This window comes from Chiloscyllium plagiosum, unplaced genomic scaffold, assembly GCF_037043375.1.
Source record: "Chiloscyllium plagiosum isolate Xiang-an unplaced genomic scaffold, Cpla_swu_hap1 HiC_scaffold_18, whole genome shotgun sequence".
NCBI lineage: Eukaryota > Metazoa > Chordata > Chondrichthyes > Orectolobiformes > Hemiscylliidae > Chiloscyllium > Chiloscyllium plagiosum.
The window spans coordinates 9,378,332-9,401,550 of NW_028270156.1; the positions used below are offsets into that span (position 1 = coordinate 9,378,332).

Consider the following 23,219-nt stretch of genomic DNA (forward strand, 5'->3'; position numbering starts at 1 on the left):
CAGAGGATCCCTGTATTATCTGCCAATTCCCTTTCCCTCTCTTAACAGTCACCTAGAAACCTCTATCCTATAACTCCTCACTATAACTCCTCTCTATTACACCCTCAGCCTCACGAATGATCTGAACTTCATCCAGCTCCAGCTTCCTAACACAGTTTTTGTATTTTTTTTTAATTTTCATGTGACAAGATATCTATTTATTTTGTAAGTTGAAATGAATTTAAATGCCCATCCATTATTAGCTACAAACTTGTGCAACTGTCTTTAGATGCTTTAAACTGTGTAAAATATATTTCCAAAAACCTGTTATTTGGATTGCATAATTTAAAATTATTCTCATGCTCTAGGCTTTTTGAAAGAGGTTTTGATCATGTGTAGACTTGAGTAGGATTGTTGCATTTTCTTGTAAAAAAAAAAAAGCATGCACACTCTCAGATGTCACTGAAGGCCAGCATTTATTATCCATCTATCATTACTGTTGAGGAGAAAGAAGTGCATCACTCTGTTAAAGTGCTGTAGTCTGTTTTCTGAATGTAAAGTCCCAGTGCCTGGATCTTAATCTAATGATGATGAAAGTGTATAAATTGGAGGTGATGGTGTTCCCATGCAACCATTGCCCCTGTCCTTCTCGAGATTTGAAATTTTTAAAAAATTTTTTTTAAAGCCAGTCTGGCTTGAATGACATAATCTTCAGAACCTTGAACAATTGGAACAGTCTTCTAGATGTTCCAGCGAGCTGGAGAAGAACAACACTGGACTTGAAGTGTTAACTCTGTTTCTTCTCCACAGATGCAACTAAATCTCTTACGCTATGAAGAGAGGCTGGATGAACTGGAGTTACTTTCTTTAGAGCAGAGAAGACTGAGAGTGAACCTGATAGAGGTGTATAAGATTGAGGGGCATGGACAGGGTGACTAGAAAATAGCTGTTTCCCTAGTTGATGGATCAATAGAATGCAAATATAATTTTAAAGTGAAATGTTGGAGGTTTAGAAGGGGTTTGAGGAACGTGTTTTCACCCGGACAGTGGAGGGTGTCTGAAATGCACTGTCTGGGAGGGTAGTTAAGATGGGAAACCTCACAACCTTTAAAGCGTACTTGGATGCACACTTGACATGTCATGACATTCAAGGCAATGGTTCAAGAGCTGGAAAGTGGAACTGGAGTAGGTTTGGAGTAGTTTTTGTCAATGCAGACACAATGGGCCAATATACAGCGATTCCATCTGCTGAGCATTCCCTTATTTTCAAATTTCCAACATCTGTAGTATTTTGCTTTTGTTGATTATATTGGCTGCTGACTGTGTGGTGAAACCAGCGATTACATTAGTTTGTAACTAAAAGCAAGATGAATGGAGGTCCAGTATTTCCTGAGCAGGGGCAATTTGCAGAGCAGAAGAATAGTGAACTTTAAGTATTGTCTTTTTTAAAGAAAGGCGTAAGTATTCAAGGAACCTGTTTGAATGGATAATGTATGCTGTTAACTTGATAATCTTTATTTGCTTTCATCTTCTAGGCTGCTGCCACCTCCTGCTTGTGATGTGAAGACAGATGCTTCCACACGATGGAGACTGACCTATGACATATATCAATATTTTCTACCCGAGAATGACCTCAGCGTGGAAAGTTTATTGAAAGGACTGAGTCAAATGTCATCTGTTCAAAAGATAGAACAAAATGGAATAAAGGTAAATACTTACTATCCTGCCTACAATAGTAATCCCCAGATTTGAAGCTTTTGGAAGCCTCACAATACATACAATATTTGTCACTTTCAAACTGAAAAATAACCATTTATATTTTCCCTTTTACAGTGGTTTAATTTTGATCAAATATTTACATTAAGTAGCCACTTTTGTGTATCTCACTGTACACAAATTGGCTGCTGTTTGTTGACAATATAAGCAAATGCACTTCAGGATAATTGTTTGATGAAAAGCACTTTGTTCATTTAAGTGATGTGAAAGATGCTATATGAATTCAAGATATTTGCTTCCAGTAATTAAAACTACTATTTTCTAGACTGACAGCTATAGCAAGTCAAAGCCGTGCTATACAGCTGCCAGAAATAAGAAAAACGTAGAATTCATTTGTGCTTACAGCAGATTTTCATCTTTTTTGAGTGGACATTCAGAACGTTTTGTGGCCTTGCCATCCTGAAAGAATTTTGATATGTGGTCACTGTTTTAATATAGGAAACACAAAAGCCAAATCATGTACTGTAACTTCTCACTAGCAGCTTTAATTCTACTGCCAATGTGATATTTTTGGGAGAGGCGATGGCGGAACTATTAATCCAGAGACACAGGTCATATTTGAGGACCCAGGTTCAAATCCTGCCACGGCAGATGGTGAAATTTGACTTCAGTAAAGTTTGGGATTAAGAGTCCAATGATGACTGTGTGAAACTATTGTCGATCATCAGAAAAAATTGTCTGGTTCACTATTAACCTTGAGGAAAGGAAATCTGTCACCTTTACCTGGTCTGGCCTACATGTCACTCCAGACCTACAGCAATGTAGCTGAAAATGCGATAAATAGTGGTCACAACACCAAGGCGAACTCACCTGCTCTTTGTTTGGCTGCATAGACAGGCCAATCCGTTTAACCTGGGAAAGTGATCAGAAGTTATGCTGTAATTCAGGACAAAATCAACAATCACTAGGAAGGTTTAGATTAGTTGAGGAAAACCAGGGTTTTTTTTTTAAAGATATAAAATTTAATTTGAGGTTTTTGAGGAGTAAGGGATTTGATAAAGGTAATGCAATTGATGTGATGTAAAGCATTTGATGAGGTTCCAGATGACAGGCTTGTCAGCAAAGTTATAGCTTGTGGCATAAAAAGATAGTGGTAGCATGGATACAGAATTGACTGGGTGATAGGAGGCAATGATCAATGCAGGGGTTCCCTCAGAGCTGTAATAGGATTTCTGCTTTTCTTGATTATATTTCCTCACGACTTGGATTTGGGTGTCAAAGTTTGCAGACGTCAAGCTTTGGCGGTATTTTGAATGGTTATATGGCCAGTGATAAACGTAGGGATTGGGGGAATGGGTGGATAAATGGTAAATGAAATTTAACAGGGAGGGTTGTGGTTCTGTTCACCGAGCTGGGAATTTGTGTTGCAGACGTTTCGTCCCCTGTCTAGGTGACATCCTCAGTGCTTGGGAGCCTCCTGTGAAGTGCTTCTGTGATGTTTCCTCCAGCTGGAACTGACAACCGGAAGTGGCAGATACAAATCACTATAAATGCTGGAGGAAACATCACAGAAGCGCTTCACAGGAGGCTCCCAAGCACTGAGGATGTCACCTAGACAGGGGATGAAACATCTGCAACACAAATTCCCAGCTCGGCGAACAGAACCACAACAACGAGCACCCGAGCTACAAATCTTCTCCCAAACTTTTAACAGGGAGGGGTGTGAAGTGATTCATTTCTGTTGGAAGAATGAGAAGAGATGATATAACAAAGGGAATTGTGCAGAGGCAAGGCCCAAAATATAAGAAGTGACAAGGCAGTTTGAAAAAGCTGCTAATAATCTGTGTAAGATCCTGTGCTTTATAATAATGCCATCAGGTACAATAGCAAGAAAGTTATACTTAATCTAAGAGTTTCCTCAACTGAAGTATTGTGTCCAGTTCTGAACGTCCCACTTAGGATGCTTTAGAGAGCAGAAGTTATTAAATGCATAGTTCCTGGGATGAGCAACTTCAGGCACATGGTAGATTGAAGAAGCTGGGAGTGCTATCTTTTGAAGATGGGAAGGTTTAGCAGAGGTTTGATAGACATTCAAAATCATGAGGGCAGTGGAATAATAAATAAGGTCTCAAACTGTTCCCTTTTGTTCATATATACTGTATATATACATTTGTTTATGGGATGTGGGTTATTCTAACTAGGACTGCATTTATTGCCCATTGTTAACAGTTTTTGAGCGTTTAAGAGACCACAACATTGGTGTGGGTCTGGAGTCACTTCTGGTTCACACCAACTAAGAATGTAAGTTTCCTTCCGTAAAGGTTATTAATGAACCTGATAGGTTTTCCCCAACAATCAAACAATGGCTTCATTGTCATTATTAGACTCTTAATTCCAATTTTTTAAAATTGAATTGAAATTCCACCATCTGCCATGACAGACTTTGAACCCAGGTCCCCAGAACATTACTTTGGTCTCTGGATTAATAGCGATCATCTACCAATCATACCACAAGGCCATCACACACCATAAAGGGTGAAAGGTCAAGAATCAGAGGTCTCAAATTAATTGCAATGGCCAAAGAAGCCATGGTGAGGTGAGGGGACTTTGGGCAACTGTTAGTTGGAATCTGCCCATGTGTGGTGAGAGTTTCAATTGAATCAATAAAGAAATTAGATAATTATCTGAATAGAAAAAAATTGCAGTGCATTGAACAGAGAATTTGTTTTTGAGTGGGATGGGTACAAATTAGGTGGATAATCTTTTTTGTCTAGAAGTTGAGTTTTAATTGTGAAGAATGAATGGAGGGCCAGTAGTGTTTTTCTTCATCCTTGTGATGAATCTCACACTACCTGGAATTTGTATTGTAGGATGAAATAAACCTGGATAAATACAACCTATTTTTGACACTGCTTCTTATACTTGGCACTAACTGCTGTCAGTGCCATCCTCTCATTCTAACTTGAATTTAATAAGTAAAGACTTGGCCTCCATTTTGAGTCAAGGTGAAGAATTATCTCTTTGGATATTAATTTAGTTAATTGATGTACTTGAATGCACTTTCTCTTATAACTGCAGATCACCACAGCAAGTTCATTTGAGCAGACGATAATCCATGGAAACTCATATATTGGCACTGGAGTGATCTACAATGTCATTGTCAGGGACCCTGTTTGGAGAACCTCTGCATCTTATATCCCTGTTTCCACATATGCCTGCACTTTGTCCCCTCCAGGATATTTCTGTGAGAATTCAGGTAACGAAATAATATAGTTTCAACTAAACCTTTGCATATACCATTTTGTAATTGTCCAAATACACACAACAGAATCGGTGAGAGTTTGAATTGGTGGATAACTGGAAATGTGTTTGCTCGCCAAGTTGAAACTTGTCATTGAGGCTGGAGACGGGTGCAAGAGCCATTTCACTTTTGCCATTTCTGGGCTTTGGCTGTTATAGTGTCATACAACATGAAAGCAGACTCTTCGGTCTAACCAGTCCATACCAAACAGCATCCAAAACTAGTCTCACTTGCCCGCTCCTGGCCCACATCTCTCCAAACCTTTCCAATCCATGTACTTCTCCAAATGTCTTTGAAGCAATGTAACTGTGTCTACTTCCACCACTTTCTCAGGAAGTTCATTCCACGCATGAACCACACTGTTTACAAAAGCAAATCTGCCCTTCACGTCTTTGTCTAAATTTGAAAATATCAAAGGCAACTTTACTCCGAGCATATTCTTTTAACATATGAGTTGGGAGCAGGCTGCTCAGGTCCTCGAGACTGATGTACCATTCAGTCAGATTGTGGCTGACTACTCCACATTTCTGCCTACCCAAACATCACCCATAACCTTAACTACTATTCTTCCACAGTTTGTAATCTTTGCCCAAAGTTCAAAATCTTGGGTAAAGTAATTGATCAGATTAGATCAGTTCAGTTGAAGCTGATAAACATGTGGCCATCTCCTAGGAACCAAATATAAAGAGTGGCATGGTGGCTCAGTGGTTAGCACTGCTACCTCATAGCTCTAGGGACCTGGGTTCGATTCCACCCTCTGACTGACTGTGTGTGGAGGTTACACATTCTCTTGTGTGGGTTTCTGCTGGATGCTCCATTTCTTCCCATATCCAAAGATGTGCAAGTTAGGTGGATTGGCCATGCTAAATTACCCATAGTGTTCAGAGAAGTGTAGATAGGTGCATTAGCTGTGGGAAATGCAGGGATACAGGGATCGGCTCTGAGTATGGGACATGTTGGGCCGAATAGCCTGTTGCCACACTTTAGGGAGTCTATGAAAAATTAATCTTTTTAAAAATTGCAGCAAGTAGTAATTTTCCAAGCAATTATTTACTTTAATGATTTATTTTTCAGTGATGCAATTTTGATTAGAACGGGAAGCTTGCCAAATATTTAACTAGTAATGTTTATGTACTTATGTTATAGGAGTAAGATTTGACACTGGACAAATACAGTAAAGGTGTTTATAGGGTGCTTTAGCAAAATGCCTGTTTGTGATGCCCATTAAGTGCACAGCCAATTAATGCGTTCAAAATTTGTATTTTCTTTTGACTCTAATATCAGGTGGGATCACCCAGTCTGCACTTGTACTAAATGTTGGCCTTTATAAATGAGATTAAATCTCTCCAGCATGCAGTTTAAGATGCTGTGTTAAATTATAACAAGGAATAAACTTTACTGCTTGTGCTTTAACATTCAAGTCCAGATGGAGGTTTCTGGTATGCCAGACATTGTTTTGTTGATAACTTAATCTTCAACAGTTTCCAGAAATACTGGAGTAGAAACTTGACCACCTCCACAAGCAGAAAAATGAGAAGTTCTACCACAATTTGACAGAAATGACATTGGTGGATCTGCATAGTTTTTGCGTTTCATCTCCCATCTGGTTGCAATTTTTCACCAATGGAAAATCCTTGTATAATTGTTTACCAGTACAAAGTCTGTGGGATATTTGAACAGAGAGTGCAAGGGCCTTTTCTGAGTTAGTTTTGTTAGTCATGACCAATTTATATTGTCCTCCTTAAGGACTGGGGGTGGGTGTAGGGGGAGCTGCAGATAAAGGGGCTGATGAGAGCAGGGGATAAGTGAAGACAGGCAGAGAGTACGACCTGGTTGGTCAGTGGGAGGAATGAATCCACTAGATGTCTGGAAGGATTGGAAAGGAAGGGGAGGGGCTGTTAAGGGAATCGGGGGAAGGGAGGTTATTTAAAATTGGAGAACTCCATACCTCCCCTTTCCTTCCTCCCACTTCCTTCCCAGCCCCTCCCCCTCCCTTCCACTGCTCCCTGTCACCAACCGGATTAATTCTTCCCATTGACCAACCAGGTTGTATCCTCTAACTGTCTTCACCTATCCCCACTTCACCACCCTGCCCCTGCCACCCCCTTTGTATGCACGCCCCTGCCCCCCCCCACCCATTCCCAGTCCTGAAGAAGGGTTACACCCGAAATATTGACTTCTCCACCTCCTGATGCTGCTTGTCTACTTTGGAATCCAACAACTGTAGGTTTTTTTTTGTCTTTAACCAAACTTGTATTCCAGCAATCCACATTTTTCTCAACATCCCAATCCATTTTAAATATTCAATGAATTTTACCTTTGATTTTTAAGGGCATTCCATCATGTTATCTTTTCTATGTATTAGTTGTTGAGACAAATTGTATCCCATATTACCAACCAAAAAATAAGTTTTGTTCACCCACCTGTCCTAGAAATCCATTCATTGTAGCACACACTGTAATTGGGTCAGCCTTAACCATCACAGTTGCATAACCCTAATTAAATTCCTTCCGACTGGTGAACTGTCACTGTACTTTCTTGATCTATACTGTTACCTTCCTGAGAAGGGACAACCACTATTCGATCCAGTTGTTGCTAAGTTGTCATTTTTACTTTCAGTATGTTTATGACACATCTCCGCTTTCATGTTGAATTTCCGATCATTGTGCCCAGGAGTCAAGTCAAGACATGGATACCTGTCTCATAGTTTTTAAAATGATAACAGCCTCGTTCTTTCCCTTTTGCCACTGATTTTTTTTTTTGACCGAACTGTGTCAATGCGATCTGTTGTCAAAGCCAGTAACTTGATTGCATCATCTTATTGTCTGAATGAAATTCCTCTGCAATCATTTGACAGTATGGAACTTTGGTATTGCTAGACAAGGGCACTCATGTAGACTTTGTGAGCATACCAATGTAAAGGGAATGGCATTTTAAAATAGAGAAGGTGCTAGTTGACTGTCAAGCGGACTCTGGCTGGCAGAGGTTTTGCCATGGAGAATGCTCCAGTTAATGATAACTGGCAGTTAAATGCCAAGTTTCACCAAGATGTGCTTATTTTTGAGCAAAGGCCCATCCCTTGTAATAATGCAAGTTATCACATTGTTCTGTCAGCTAATACTTCACCTAGGAAAATATAATTTCTTCTCTTCAGCCACAAAGAATTATTACAGCTTTCCATATGAAAACCAAGGAGTGACAATGATTTTGAGATATCTCATCGTGCAAGGGGAATGCTATAAGATATGAATTGTTAATGAAAACATATTTTGATACTAGCTGTTATTGATGTCGATTGGCCACTTGACCGACGAGCCAAATCTATTCTCATTAATGTTGTTATTTTTACTTGTCATCTGAATAGCATCTTGCAGTCTATTAGAAATTAACAGGTTCAATCCTAATCAAGTTTTTTTTTTTAATTTGTAGATAGAAATTTAATCTATGTGCAGGTTCTATGCACAGTACTTGGAATCTATGGCTTAATACTCTGTTTTATTGGACATAGAATCTTTGAAGCAGGTAATTTCTCAAAAGATTACTCTTTCCGAGTTCATTTTGCATTGTAACATTTGTGTATAATTGAGTTCATCTGCCTTTTTTCTGGAGTCTTCCTTCCTCATATTTTCAATTGTGGATTAGTATTGTTTCACTCAAACAATTTTTACATTGTGTTGAACAAAGTCATTCAAGGGATGTGGATTTCACTGGCATTTATTGCCAATCCTTAGCTGCCCTTGAGAAAGTGGTGGTGAACTGCATTCCTGAATTGCTGCAGTCCATTTGGTTTAGGGATAAGAATCAATTTGCATGACCATCAAAGAATAATTACATTTTGTCAAAGGTTTGCACCTTGCACTCATTGGGACAATTCACATGAACTACCAGTGTAAAAGGCAATTGACCTTTAAACTGATTGATAGTTGTGCTGATTGGTTGGCAAATTGTGGGCGGCACAGTGGCACAGTGGTTAGCACTGCTGCCTCACCGCGCCAGAGACCCGGGTTCAATTCCCGCCTCAGGCGACTGACTGTGTGGAGTTTGCACGCTCTCCCCGTGTCTGCGTGGGTTTACTCCGGGTGCTCTGGTTTCCTCCCACCATCCAAAGATGTGCAGGGTCAGGTGAATTGGCCATACTAAATTGCCCGTAGTGTTGGGTAAGGGGTAAATGTAGGGGTATGGGTGGGTTTCGGTTCGGCGGGTCGGTGTGGACTTGTTGGGCCGAAGGGCCTGTTTCCACACTGTAATCTAATCTAATCTAAATCTCAAATTCAAGATAATTGTTCTTATGAACACAAGACCAAAAGCTTCAAAAGAGTGGAATAATAAGTGGTAGGAAAATTACAGCTTCACATTACACAACTGGGTGGCATGGTGGCTCAATGGCTAGCACGACTGCTTCAAGTGCCAGTCACCCACGTTTGATTCCAACCTCAGGTGACTGTCTGCATGGAGGTTCACATTCTTCCCATGTCTGCATGGGTTTCCTCCAGCTGCTCTGGTGTCCTCCCACAGAGCAAAGGTTGGGTAGATTGACCTTGCTAAGTTGTCCATGGACGTGCAAGTTTGGTGAATCAGCTGTGGGAAGTGCAGGGATAGGATAAAGGGTTGGGTCTGGGTCGGGTGCTCTTCAGATGGTCAGTGTGGACCTGATGGCTCGAATGCGATGCTTCCACACTGTAAAGGTTCTATGATCTGTGATTCTGACGAAAAACTTGTCTGCTGGATGAAGGGTCTGTATCTATGCTGTATGGTTTTGATGGTTGTCATCATGTTCCCATCATTTCTCCTTCTGGTTTGCTTCCCCATTAAGTAGGGTCAGTTAATAAATATTAAGGTCCCACATGGCATGGTTTTACAGCTATTGCTCTTTTAACCGTTTTGGATTACAGTGCTTTGATATTATGGATATGCCTGATGAATGAGTGCTGTTCCCTCTGACAGATTGGATTTCTAAGTCAGATTATTTTCTCTTTTTCCACTCCTCTCTTTGTAGAATTTCTTTTCTTTGGCTTTTTGGTCTTTGGATTCATCAGTTTTGTGTTGGCAACTCGATTGTCTACATTGGATTTCATCAGTGAGTATGGAATAGAAATTCAGCATATTGAATGTTTATTTTGTTTCCGATTTGTTCAACCATGCATTTAATGTGGAAAGGCTGGAAATATTGCCACATAACTTATCTTCCAAATTCGAGATGAATTTTCAATCACCTGGTTTCCTCAACAAAAAATTAACTTACCTTTCACACTTAGAAATGTGTTGCAACAAATGTTTTTCTGATTTGGTTAAGGTAATGCAGCACAGGCTTTAAGTGTAATAAATTTGTCAAAGGGTTCAACGAGATCTTGATGAACTGGCCAACGGGCTGAGAAGTGGCAGATGGAGTTGGGGGCACTACCACTGTGCCACAAGGTTCCTAAATGTTCCCAGTGGTTGCTAGGCCGAACCGCTGAAACAGTTCCTCACAACAAACTGGTTAAATTATCCCATTACTAGCTACACTAATCACCATGAAGCACAGAGAATAGATATTAGCTGTAACGTTTAGTTACTCACTAGATTTACTGAGTTTAACTTAGAATTAAAAATTAATCTATTCACTGACATTGGATGTCAGTGTTGATGACCGAGCAAGCATTTGTTTCCCTTGAGATGGTGTAAAGCAGTCTGACTGAACCGCTGCAATCATTTGATGTGCTCGCACCCACAATTCTTCTGTTTGGGAGGGAAATCCCAGATTTCAACTCCGCAACCGTGAACAAATGGAGCATAGTTCTTAGAATCTTATAATCCCTACAGTATGGAAACCGCTCATTTGGCCCAACACGTCCACACCAGCCCTCCAAAGAGTCTCCCACCCAGACCCATTCTCCCACCCTATTACGTTACATTTCCCCTGACTAATGCACCTAACCTACACATCCCTGAACATAATGGGCAATTTAGCTTAGCCACTTCACCAAACCTGCTCATCTTCGGATTGTGGGAGGAAACTGGAGCACCCGGAGGAAACCCACACAGATAGAAGGAAAATGTGCAAACTCCACACAGTCCCCCAAGGTTGGAATCGAACCCAGGTCACTGGCACTTTGTGGCAGCAGTGCTAACCACTGAGGCAACATGCTGCCCACAGCTCTAAGACAGGATTTTGATTGGCTTGGAGGAGAGCTTGCTGGTGTTCCCATGCACCTGAGTTGTCCTTGGGGTACCAGGTGGTAGAGGTTGTGGGTTCAGAAGATGATGTCTAGGGAGTCTGGATGAGTTGCTGCAGTGCATTGTGCAGGTGATACACACTGCTGCTATTACGTTGGAAGCTTCATAGGGCAAAATTGAGAATCCTATGAGAACCAGAGTGTCCACTTCAATTTCTGTTTTTCTGAAATGAGAGAATTATCTACAACAGATATACATTGTATTATCTGCTGATAATGAACAGAATTTAAAATGTAATGTCTGAAAGACTGGTTGTGCATTTACTTTCAGCCTTTTGGCATGATTTGATCTCCTTAAGACATGCTATTCTTTTCTTTCCAGGGCGATTTGAAATTATGGTTGGAGTAGGACTGCTGGGTGGTGTAGTAGTCACACTGATTAGGTGGATTTTCGGTGTTCCTGTATCCTGTGTAACATTTGTGGGAATCGTGCTTGGATTTCTGGTTGCGGCAATCATTTTCTTTACTCCACTCGGTAAGTCAAAGGTGAAAATTGATAAGCCTGCAGATTATGTGGGAGTAATTACATGTATTTTCATCTGTTTCTGAATTGTATGATATCAGTTTAGAGAAACCCAGGTGCTGGCAGGTGGGACTAGATTGGGTTGGGATATCTGGTCGGCATGGACGGGTTGGACCGAAGGGTCTGATTCCATGCTGTACATCTCTGACTCTATGACTCTAAACAACCGATGACTCAATGCATACACTCATTTATCCTTACTATATCCAGTTATGATTTGTATATGCGGTGTTGGACTGAGGTGTACAAAATTAAAAATCACACACCAGGTTATAATTCAACAGGTTTAATTGGAAGCACTAGCACCGCTCCTTCATCAGGTGGTTGTGGGGTACACAATTGTAAGACACAGAATTTATAGCAAAAGTTTACAGTGTGATGTAACTGAAATTATACATTGAAAAATACCTTGATTGTTTATTAAGTCTCTCATCTGTTAGAATGTCCATGTTAGTTTCTCTTTTTCCATATGTAAATTGCAAAATGTTTTTTTCACTTCGTACTTGAGAATGTAACTTTAAAAAAAAGTTTTGTGATTTACAAATGAAAGAAGAGAAACTAACATGGACATTCTAACAGATGAGAAACTTAACAAACAATCAAGGTATTTTTCAATGTATAATTTCAGTTACATCACACTGTAAACTTTTGCTATAAATTCTGTGTCTTACAGTTTTGTACCCCACAACCACCTGATAAAGGAGCAGCGCTAGTGCTTCCAATTAAACCTGATGGACTATAACCTGGTGTTGTGTGATTTATAACTATACCCAATTAGTTTTTGATTGTTACTTTGCAATGGCTGAAAGGATTTAAGACCAGAGCATTCAGGTGGTATTAAAAGTCATATTAGTTTGTAGTGATTTTGCTGCCATTTTAATTCTGCCTGATCCTACGATTTGCTTTTTGAATTACGAAGATGCTGAACATTTTATTATTTTGGCAAATTGTATAAATAGATTTGGAGATCTAATAAATGCCTATGACCAATGCAGTAGTAGTAACTGCTCAGCAAATAAATGGATCCAAGATTAGCGAGGATATGAATGTGAATTTATGGGAGTAGGAGTGTTCTACCCAATGCTTTTGAACCTAATTCTGTTACTCAGTAAGGTCACGGCTAGTCTGCTTTGTTTCGAGTTCCACATTCCCATCCACCTCCAATAATCTTTGATTCCTTGCATAACAGGAATCTTGTAATAGTGAAGACGAGTGAGGTGGCAGCAAAGAGAATTGTAGAATCCTTACGTTGTGTAAAGAGGCCATTTGGCCAATTGAGTCTGCACCAACCCTCCAAAGAGCATCCCACCCTCTCCCTGTGTTTCCCATGGCTAACCTACCTAGCCTGCATATCACTGGACACTATGGGGAAATTTAACATGGCCAATCCACCTAACTTGCACATCTTTGGACTGTAATAGAAAACTGAAGCACCTGATGGCAGACGTGGGGAGAACATGCAAACCCCACACAGACAATTGCCTGAGGTTGGGATTGAACCTGAGTTCCCAGCACTGAGGCAGCAATCTAAACACTGAACCACAGTGTCGCCCTATGCCAAGGTGATTGGTGGTGGTTTAACCTGAGGGTTGCTATCCCTCAGGCAAGAAGCTATCTTGAGGAGGAATGTCCTTTTGTGGTAACCTCAGCCACTGCAGGAATTAAACCCACACTGCTGGCATCCCTCTATTGCAAACCAGCTGTCTTGCCAACAATCAAACAACATCTGCAAAAACAAATTCTGTGATCCCATGTTTAGAAATGTTGCACGTTTTCATCGTGCTTCGTCTGAACCTTAGACTAGCCCCAGACCTTTGAGCACACGATGAGAATTGCTATCCAATTTATTCTGAAATAACATTGAGTGCTAGATAGCCCTACCATTAGTCTTACCATAAGATTTGGGCTGTTGTGCATTAGGATGTTTTCCTGCAAAAGTTACTATTTCCCTTTGATGCTGCTGGTCAGTCGACATCTAGATCTCCCAAGATTTTCTGTTTTTTAGTTTTTTTCTTCAGTTGGCTTGTTTGGTAATGTGGAGAAAGTGATGACTGCAGATGCTGGAGATCAGATTCGAGAGTGTGTTGCTGGGAAAGCATAGCAGGTCAGGCAGCATCTGAGGAGCAGGAGAATCGACATTTCGGGCATAAGCCCTTCACCAGGAATATGACTAAAACAAAAATCCCTGTTTACTTGCTGACCACATGTATGTGGTGTAAATCTTTTACATGTCTTTATTTTAAAGGTTTGTGCTACTCTCCATGTTGACCTTTGTCTCTGAGGATAGTCACATTTATTTGTTCTTTCCAAATAGCAAATTTTGCCATATTTCGCAATGACATCAACTTCTGGATTATCTTTGCCTGTGTGATGCTGTTGGTGCCGACTGTTCTGATTCTGCTTCCAAGGACAGTGAGTACTTGTATTTACTTTGCTCTCCCAACTCAATCATAGACATTTTACAACCTAAAGAGGTTTGTTTTGAAAAGTGTGTAGAGTACCAATTTCAAAATGTGCCATTTTCATCTAGTTTATCACCTTGCTGAGTCTGGTATGTATCCATCAACATTCCATCTCAATACATTGGGCTAACGTCTTTGAGATCTTTAGAATATGCCCGATTTGTCTGTCTGATTGTTTATAAAGCACTGCAAAAGGCAGTAGCTAACTGGTCTCCTAGTCAACATACATTCCTCAACTAAAAATCAGATTCTGGGCTAAATTAACACTGCATCATTGACATTTATCTTTGTTACAGTATAATTCGACTCCTATGGGGAAAAAAATGTGCTGTGATTTACAGCGTGACATTGCTGCATTGGGAGATTAATATCCATTTAAATTCCTGCAAAAAAAAAAAGTTTAGGACAATTAATAGTGCAGTGTATGTTTTAATGAAGAAATTGATGATCCACCAATGGCAATCAATCTTTCTGCACAGAAAGTGATCAATTTCAGCAGGTGGATCCTTACCCATGAAGAGTAAATTGTTAGAGGGCATTTTTAAACAAATGTTTAAACATTACCTTAACTCTTGCTCTCTCGCACTCTCTTTTCTTTCTCTCTGTTTTCTCTCTTTTTTTCTCTCCTCTCTCTCTCACACTCGTGTTATTTCTTTATCTGCACCTGATTTGTCTCTAATACACCATTGATTCTGTTCCTTTTCCAATCCTCCATGATGTGGAGATGCTTGGGTTGGACTAGGATGGACAAGGTCAAAAGTCTCTCAACACCAGGTGAAGTCACACTTGGTTAAGGAACTGGATGGGGGCAAGTCCTGATTTTTCACTAATGTCTGTTGGTATTACCAGCTTGTGTTTCCAGCAAATTTCAGGAGAAACTGTACATGAACTGGTGGGAGGTGAGAGAGAATGAGTCACATCTTCCAATGTAAATTGGCTGCCACGTGTTAGTGTTTGTTCACGGGATGTGGCCATCCAGCATTTATTGCCCACCCCTGATAGCCCAGGGGGCAGCACAAAGTCAACTACGTTACTGTGGGTCTGAGGTCAGACCAGGTAAGGTCAACAGATTTCCTTCCCTGGAGGACTTTAATGAACTAGATGGGGTTTTTAAGACAATCCAGCTTAATTTTAGGGTTTTCATTTCTATTGAAGAAAGACATTCTAGATAATTTCAGATTTTTCCTTTTTTGTTATTGAATTCAAATTCACCATCTGCCATTGCCACTGCACACCACCTCCCCTCTGCCTGTGTACAAAATAATGACTGTGTCAATATTCCTGTCAGTGGAGGTCAGGCATGTTACAGATGTTCTATACACCCAAATACTTATACATTTCTTTTGGTGTTGGTGTGAGGGTAGTTACTTTGGGTTTCAATGAGTCAAATTTTAAGGGAAAGAGATGGCCTACTGGTATTATCACTGGACTGTTAATCCAGAGCCCTTGGTAATGATCAAAGGACCCAGGTTCAAATCCTGCCAATGGTAATGGTAGAATTTGAATTCAATTTTTAAAAAAATCTAGAATTGAGTCTAATGATGACCATGAATCTATTGCCGATTGTTGGAAAAAAACCCATCTGGTTCACTCATGTCCCTTAGGGAAAGAAACTGCTATCCTTACCTGTCTGTTCAACACATGAATCCAGATCCAAAGCAATGTGGTTGACTCTTAAATGCCCTCTGGGCAATTAGGGATAGGCAATATATACTGGCCTAGCCAGTGATGTCCTCATCCTGTGAATGAATAACTTTTTTTTAAAAAAAAGACTATTTGCACAATCACCAGCTAATGCAGTTCAAGATTTGGTGGAACTCTGAATTAGAGTTTCTGTCACCCGAATTCATACATCCTTCATGTTTCATATGAAATGATTTGAGTATTATTGTGAAATGGGGCTGTAGGATAAAGAAATTACTTTTAATAGTGTGTGTGTGTGTTTTCTTTAAACAGTTGAACATCATCAGCTGTGCACTGGTTGGCTCTTATGCTGTAATTACTGCAGTTGGGTTATATGTCTACACCAGCCTGACATTCATCATTGTCAATATCATTAAAAGAGCAATATACCCAGATTTTGCAAAAGTGAAGAGTGATGCTCCATTCCAGCATACTGGTAGGTACTTTGAGTAAAAGTTTCCTCTTTGGGTTGAAGAAAACTGATTATAGTTTTGTTCGGGGTGGTTCTGATGACACACTTATGACCTCCATTTTTTTACATGGGATTAGTGAATTATGCTAATTAGTGAAGTCTGCTTACTCCCATGAATAAATAATTGGTGACCATTTATGTTTGTATTCCGGTGTGTTCCAGTTCTCCACAATGTAAGTTTACTATGGAGGAGCAACTGCAGTGGTTATATAAATCCCAATAGAGCAATCATAGAATCCCCACAGTGTGGAAGCAGGCTATTCGGCCCATCAAGTCCACACCAGCCCTCCAAAGGGTATCCCACTCGAACCATCCACCTACACCTACCCCCACCCCCACCCCACCTCCCTCCCAACCCGATCCCTGTAATCCACCTAGCCTGCACATCCCTGAAGGCAGTGGCTAATTTTAATATGGCAAATCCACCTAATCTGCGCATCTTTGGACTGTGGGAGGGAACTGGATCACACAGAGAAAATCCACACCGACTTGGGGATAATGTGTGAACGCCAAACAGACGGTCGACCTAGGGTGGAGTTGAACCTGGGACCCTGGTGCTGTGAGGCAGCAGTGCTAACCCCTGAGTCACCAATTTCACTTTATAAGTGCATAAGGAGACACACTTAATTTAGAAAAGAAGAACTAATGGAGATTTTATGGTCCCCACTGAAAGTAAATTAGTATTTTTAATTCTTTCTTTTCCCAGATTATATTCTGACTGCTGTTTGGGCAGTGCTGTTTGTCAGTGGTACAGCGTTGCAGTTGGTTTTGGAAAGAAATCGATTACCTTTTCCACCCTGTCCATATGATAACTGGAAGAGGAGGAGACATGCAGCCTTTGGGGAACGAACACCTTTGTTAAGGCCACCTGAAATATGATGAACACACAACAGCAAAATTCTGTATAATTTGCTCATTTCTGTATTGTTTGACCCATATTGATGTTATGGAATTCTACATTAACTATTTTTCCAAATGTAGAATTTGCATTGTCTGTGGGTCTTTCAGGTTTTACATTGGGATATCCATTGAATTTGTTTTGGAGGAGCTTGAAATATATTAATTTTTGAACTCCATTGAATTGAATATTTGCCACTTGGGAGAAAAGGGATAACTTTTTTTTTGTTAGTTTTTACTAATTGCAAGCTTGTAATGAATGTGTTCTGTGTACTTTGGTAATACCTATTTTACATTTTAGGATAATGCTACACTTAGTTCTATTTCTTTCAGTACAACTTTCTTGCCCTTTGCACCTGAATCGTACAGTTTCAATCTCTTTTGTAATACCTGAATGTAGTTGTGATGCAACTGTGAAATACTGTTTCATTTGAATCTAATGTTTCTGATTTCAGTTTCTAACCACCTGCAAAAATATCATAAAAAGTCTTTTTTTTAATGGCTTGCCTTGCACATAGGTATTTACAAGTCACTTTCGCTTCTGGATCTACAATCAATGAATCAGTTGACTGGTTACAGGTTCAATCTCTGCCTGGTGCTGAGTTAAAGACCATGAATAAGATTATAATGAAGGGATAGATGTGTTCATCACCTTTGGATGATAGCCAGGGGTATTGTTCATGCTTTCCATCTTGATAATCTGCTATTGTAGGAATCTTTTATCAGATTGTATACCAGATTAGTTTAAACAATGCTTGGAGCAAGCAGGCACCAATCATTTCCGTCCTGATTTTTCAATCTAGACAGAATGTGTACTCCATTGCAAAAATGAAAGATTATGGCAAAAGTGAAAGATTATGGTTTAATCTAACATATAATGCAGTTCCACATTGCTCTTAGTGCCAATGACCCAAACTTCCCATGGGGTGTGACAGTCATTACAGCAGCACATATTGGAGTTGTGTGTCTGGACTTCACCATTTCTGTGCCAGAGTTAGATATAAGAGGGTTCCAACTCAATTAAATTTGAATAGTTACCCAGGGACGTTTGGAGGAAATAAAACCTGTTCTAACAATCTGAGTATTCATCAAACTGAACCCCTGATACCACATCGTGCCAAAAACTGTGACCCTTCACCTAGACTGGAAGCTTGAAAGAATATAGTTTTGGGAAATCCTATCGGGTCTGACAACATTGTGGAGAGAGAAACGGTTGTTTTGGAACAACTAAGTTTCAGAAAAATCACAACTCAAAATGTACACCATTACCACAGATCTGTTTCTTTTCATATTCTGTGTGGAACTGCATTTGGCCTAAAGTATCAAGAAGTAATTTAGCTTCTAAATTATGTGCACTTTAATAAAATTTAAAGTTTCTACCTGTATTAAATGCTTGTGCTTATATCTATAATTGTTCCATTTGAAAATTGCCTAACCAGTTTCTGTATATTACTGTTACTGTACCTTGGGCCAGAACATGCTGTGGAGAAGGTGTTTTTGATGGACAATGGTCTTAAAGTGTCAACTGCTCTCTCTTTTTTCATTTGTTTCTTTTCACTGTATTTTCTGTGCCCCAGAGACTATATCTTTCATTCATACCCCAAGCAGAAAAGAGAAAGTATATAATCCAATTCAGAAAAATAGCCCGATCATTGTGGCTTCCATTGTTGTATCTCCTGTTAACTTGCCTATCTTAGTTTTACTTTATCCTATTGCAATAATGGCACTCTACAAAACAAAATAGTTATATAGATTAGATGCTACAAACCATGTTTTTTGTAATTTGTTGAACTTATTTCCTACCTATCTATGTTGATAGAATACAATGCAGAAGATATGAACGGGGTAATTCATTCAGCTCCTTGAGCTTACTGGACCATTCCGTCATTGCTCTACTTAAACATCAGTTGCTACAATATACCATAACACTTCCTATCTATTAGCATTTAACCATTTATTTTTAACATTAATATACTTACTGTTTGTTGTCTTGAATGTGCTCAATTTCTTAGCCTTCATGACCCCATGGGATAAATTAAGATTCGTCAGTTTGAGTGAAAACAATCACTCTTGGAGGTAATGGCCTGATGGTATTATCGCTGGATTGTTAATCCAGGGACCCAGGTAATGTTCTCTGGACCTGGGTTTGAATCCTGACATGGCAGATGGTGGAATTTGAATTCAATAAAAATCTGCAATTAAGAGCTATAAAATCATTGTCAATTGTCAGAAAAATCTATCTGGTTCACTATGAACTTTAGAGAATAAACCGCCATCCTTACGTGGTTACATGTCTTCCTGATGAAGGGCTTATGCCTGAAACATCGAATCTACTGCTCAGATACTGCCTGACCTGCTGTGCTTTTCCAGCACCATGCTTTTTGACTGAATCTCCAGCATCTGCAGTCCTCACTTTGTCCAAAGACATCTGGATGGGTAAATGAATAGGAAGGGTTTAGAGAGCTATGGACAAAGTGGGACTGGATTAATTTAGGATAGCTGGTTGGCATGGACGAGTTGGACTACAGGGTTTGTTTCCATGCTGTATATCTCTATGACTGTACGTGACTCCAGACCCACAATGTGGTTGACTCTTACATGCCTTCTGGATAATTAGGATGGGCAATAAATGCTGGCCTAGTCAGTTATGCCCTCATTCCATGAGTTTTTTTAATTCCACTACATTTCAGTCCTAAATGGCTACCCTCTGAGAATCCTGTATGTCTTTAGTCACCTGATACAGACCTAAATCTTTCCATAAGATAGTCCTGTCACTTCACAAATCAGTCTGCTGAACTTAGGGAGTGCAATGAAAGTAAATATATCCTTTGTGGTGAAGTGCCAAACCATAGGCTACTCCTGGAGCAGTTTCACGAAGGCTGTCTCCAACTGAAACAAGATGTTGTACTCATGTGTTCAAATCATATGTTCCCCAGAAGCTGCCTGGTTGCACGATGACTAGGAGGGTCTGTGCACATCAGTTGGCGTGCCAATGTCATTCTGAGCATCCAGTTTCAAAAAGTCGCTGTCACATATGAACATCGGAGGTCTGCACAACAGTAGAAATAGAAATGGGAGAGAATGCTGACCAAATTTGCTTGCAATGAAGGCCAATATCTTAGTCCCTTCCTAATTGCTGTACCTGCACATCCACATTCTGTGGCTCAATAAACAAGGTCACAACTGCCCCTTTGGCCACTAACAAATCTCAAGTTCTCAGTATCAAGCATTTTGTTTTCTTACCAATTTTTCCAGTATAATTCATGGCTATACTCTTGCCTAGGTAAAAACAATGACTGCAGATGCTGGAAACCAGATGCTGGATTAGAGTGGTGCTGGAAAAGCACAGCAGTTCAGGCAGTATCCAAGGAGCAGGAAAATCCTTTTGCCTATCGGTCAATCTGTGTAAATCCACTTGAAATCTCATTGCATCCTCCTCTTTACTCCCATCCTCACCTTATTCTGTGTCATCAGCCAACTTGGAAGTATTGGATTTTGTCCAGATCATAGATATAGATTATTAACAACTGAGGTCCAACCTTTGATTTTTGCTGAACCCCACTAGCCAAAGTCTATCAAGCGGAGAATGACCGAATAATTGCTACCCTGCTTTTTATCTGTTAACCAACCTTCAACCATGCTTGTATGTTGCCCCAGTCCTACATGCTCTACTTTTGTTTGTTAATATGTTGTGTGGGATATCTATTGGAAAATCCACCATACTAAATCTACTGGTCTCCCTTATTTACTTTACTAATTTTATCGTCAAAAGCCTGAGGTCTGTCAAACATAATGTTTGAAGTGTCCTGTTGTCATATGCTTTATAACACATGCATGTAGTTTCTCTACAACTGATATTAGGCCAACTTACTTTGGCCTAATAGCTCTCCATTTGTTCTCTTTCTTATTTTCAATAGTGGAGATATATTTACCATCTTCCAATCTGAATGATCCATTTCAGGATGTAGAAATATTTAGAAGATGACCTCCAATGCATCCATTCTGTGGTCATCTCTTCCTTCACTCTCCACAGAGCATCAGGTCCAAGGAATTTGCAGATCATTCCTATTAATTTCATCAATGCTACTTTTTATTTACTAATTGCTCCTTTGGTTCTATTGTATTTCTGGGAGTTTTGTTTATATCATCCTCTCTAAAGATAAATACATTATTGTTCAGTTTCTCTGCCTTTTTAACATTTTAATGAATGTTGCTGGCAGATCAGCATTCATTGCCCATCTTTGGATCCCTTGAGAAGATGGTGGTGAGCTGCCTTCCTGAGCCTGCTGTAGGCTGACCCTGAGTGCTGTTGGGAAAATAACCCGCGCCTCTGGCGCTGAAGCAGCAACGCTAAACACTGAGCCACCATGCTGCTCCAATCTTGTTTTTTATTATTTAACAGAAGGCTTGCTTCCATCTTGGGACCCTGCAACCACACTATCTCCACCAAGGACATGCAGATCCTGGGCCTCTTCCATCGCCAATCCCTAACCACCCAACGTCTGGAGGAAGAATGCTTCATCTTCTGCCTTGAGACCCTGCAACCATACAGGATCAATGCAGATTCCACCAACTTCCTTATTTCCTCTTCCCCCACCTTATCCCAGTCTCAAACCTCCAACTTGGCACCGCCCTCTTGAACTGTCCACCCACCTCTCTGACCTATCACCTTCTCCCTCACCTTCATTTACCTATTACATTCCCAGCTACCTTCTCCCCAGCCTTCCCCCCCCCCCATTTATCTTTCAGCCCCCCCCCCCCCGGCACAAGCCTCATTCCTGATGAAGGGTTTATGCCCGAAACTTTGATTCTCCTGCTCCTCGTATACTGCCTGAACAGCTGTGCTTGTCCGGTGCCACACTCTCAACTCTGATCTCCAGCATTTGCAGTGCTCACTTTCACCTAGAAGGCTTGCTACAACCTATTATGGACATCCATTGATTCATACTTCAGTAACAAGAAACTAAGTTTCTTTTATTACTCGTCATCCTTTAATGTGCTTTAAACTACTCCCTTCTAATAGCATTCTGCTGCTCCTGTCCATATTGTGACATCTTCTAGATGTTAATCCTAATTCTTGTGTATAGATCAAGTTACATGTTTCATCTGGAGTGCTTATGCCTGAGTTTGTCAGCCTCTATCTTGAAAATCACTCCACCGATGCCCTTGTCTTAATTTGTAACATCAGTGCCTATCAATGTTCTTTTGTTTCTGGTGTCTAATCAGAGCTGTTACTTCTGTTTGAGTACAGTCAATTCTCTATCTATCTGATAACTGCTGCAGTTCCAATATATTACAGTCTTCCTCCGAGGACATAGTGCTGTGCATTATCAATGGAATTTTGAAAATGTTTCACTAGACTATTATTCATTGATTCCAATACCTTTTATCTGAGAACACTTTCTTAAAAAATCATAATAAGCAAGATAAAGGTAACGTTTATTTGAAATTAAGCTTTTGCACGCAATACCTCTTCTGTTTTTCTGAACATAGCTATAGGAATATGTTATTCAGCCCTTTTGGGTCTGCTCTGTCATTCTAGATCATCTACTTCAAATCCACATTCCTATGTTATGTCCATGTCCTTTTGATGTCATGAATATTTATAAATTTATAAATAGCTCTCTGGAATGTAATGCTTCTACAGTAGTCTGGGAAGATTATTCTCTATTCGCAATTAAAAAACCCTCCTGCCTTAAATGGACCCAGATTTTGCTTTGCACACGTTTTCCATTTTACATATCTATAGAAACATTTGGAATCTGTTTTTCAGATTTCTTGTTAGTTTACATTTGTAATATATTGTCTGTTTTTTCTCAAATCATATTTTGGTCCTATTTGGCCAAATCTAAAGTTCTTCCAATTCTCAAGCCTGCAATGTTTATAAACAACCTCTTGTGACACAGAGTTATCTTTAATTCACTTGTTAGCCTGGCCTTCTTGCCTGTTGTTTTTTTTTGGCACTGTGGGA

At 40.0% G+C, this 23,219-nt stretch overlaps 1 protein-coding gene across 1 annotated transcript in view; it reads left to right on the plus strand.

Moving 5' to 3' along the window:
* The window catches only part of LOC122557631 (transmembrane 7 superfamily member 3-like), a 31,261-nt gene extending 12,628 nt beyond the window's left edge, over window positions 1–18,633 (plus strand). Inside the window, exons 5-12 of the mRNA XM_043705410.2 lie at window positions 1,515–1,686; window positions 4,774–4,951; window positions 8,426–8,518; window positions 9,993–10,073; window positions 11,534–11,686; window positions 14,049–14,146; window positions 16,153–16,315; window positions 17,058–18,633. Coding sequence (XP_043561345.2) covers window positions 1,515–1,686; window positions 4,774–4,951; window positions 8,426–8,518; window positions 9,993–10,073; window positions 11,534–11,686; window positions 14,049–14,146; window positions 16,153–16,315; window positions 17,058–17,230 — 1,111 coding nt within the window. The 3' untranslated portion in view covers window positions 17,231–18,633. The remainder of the gene's footprint in view (window positions 1–1,514; window positions 1,687–4,773; window positions 4,952–8,425; window positions 8,519–9,992; window positions 10,074–11,533; window positions 11,687–14,048; window positions 14,147–16,152; window positions 16,316–17,057) is intronic.
* Window positions 18,634–23,219: the final 4,586 nt, after the last annotated feature.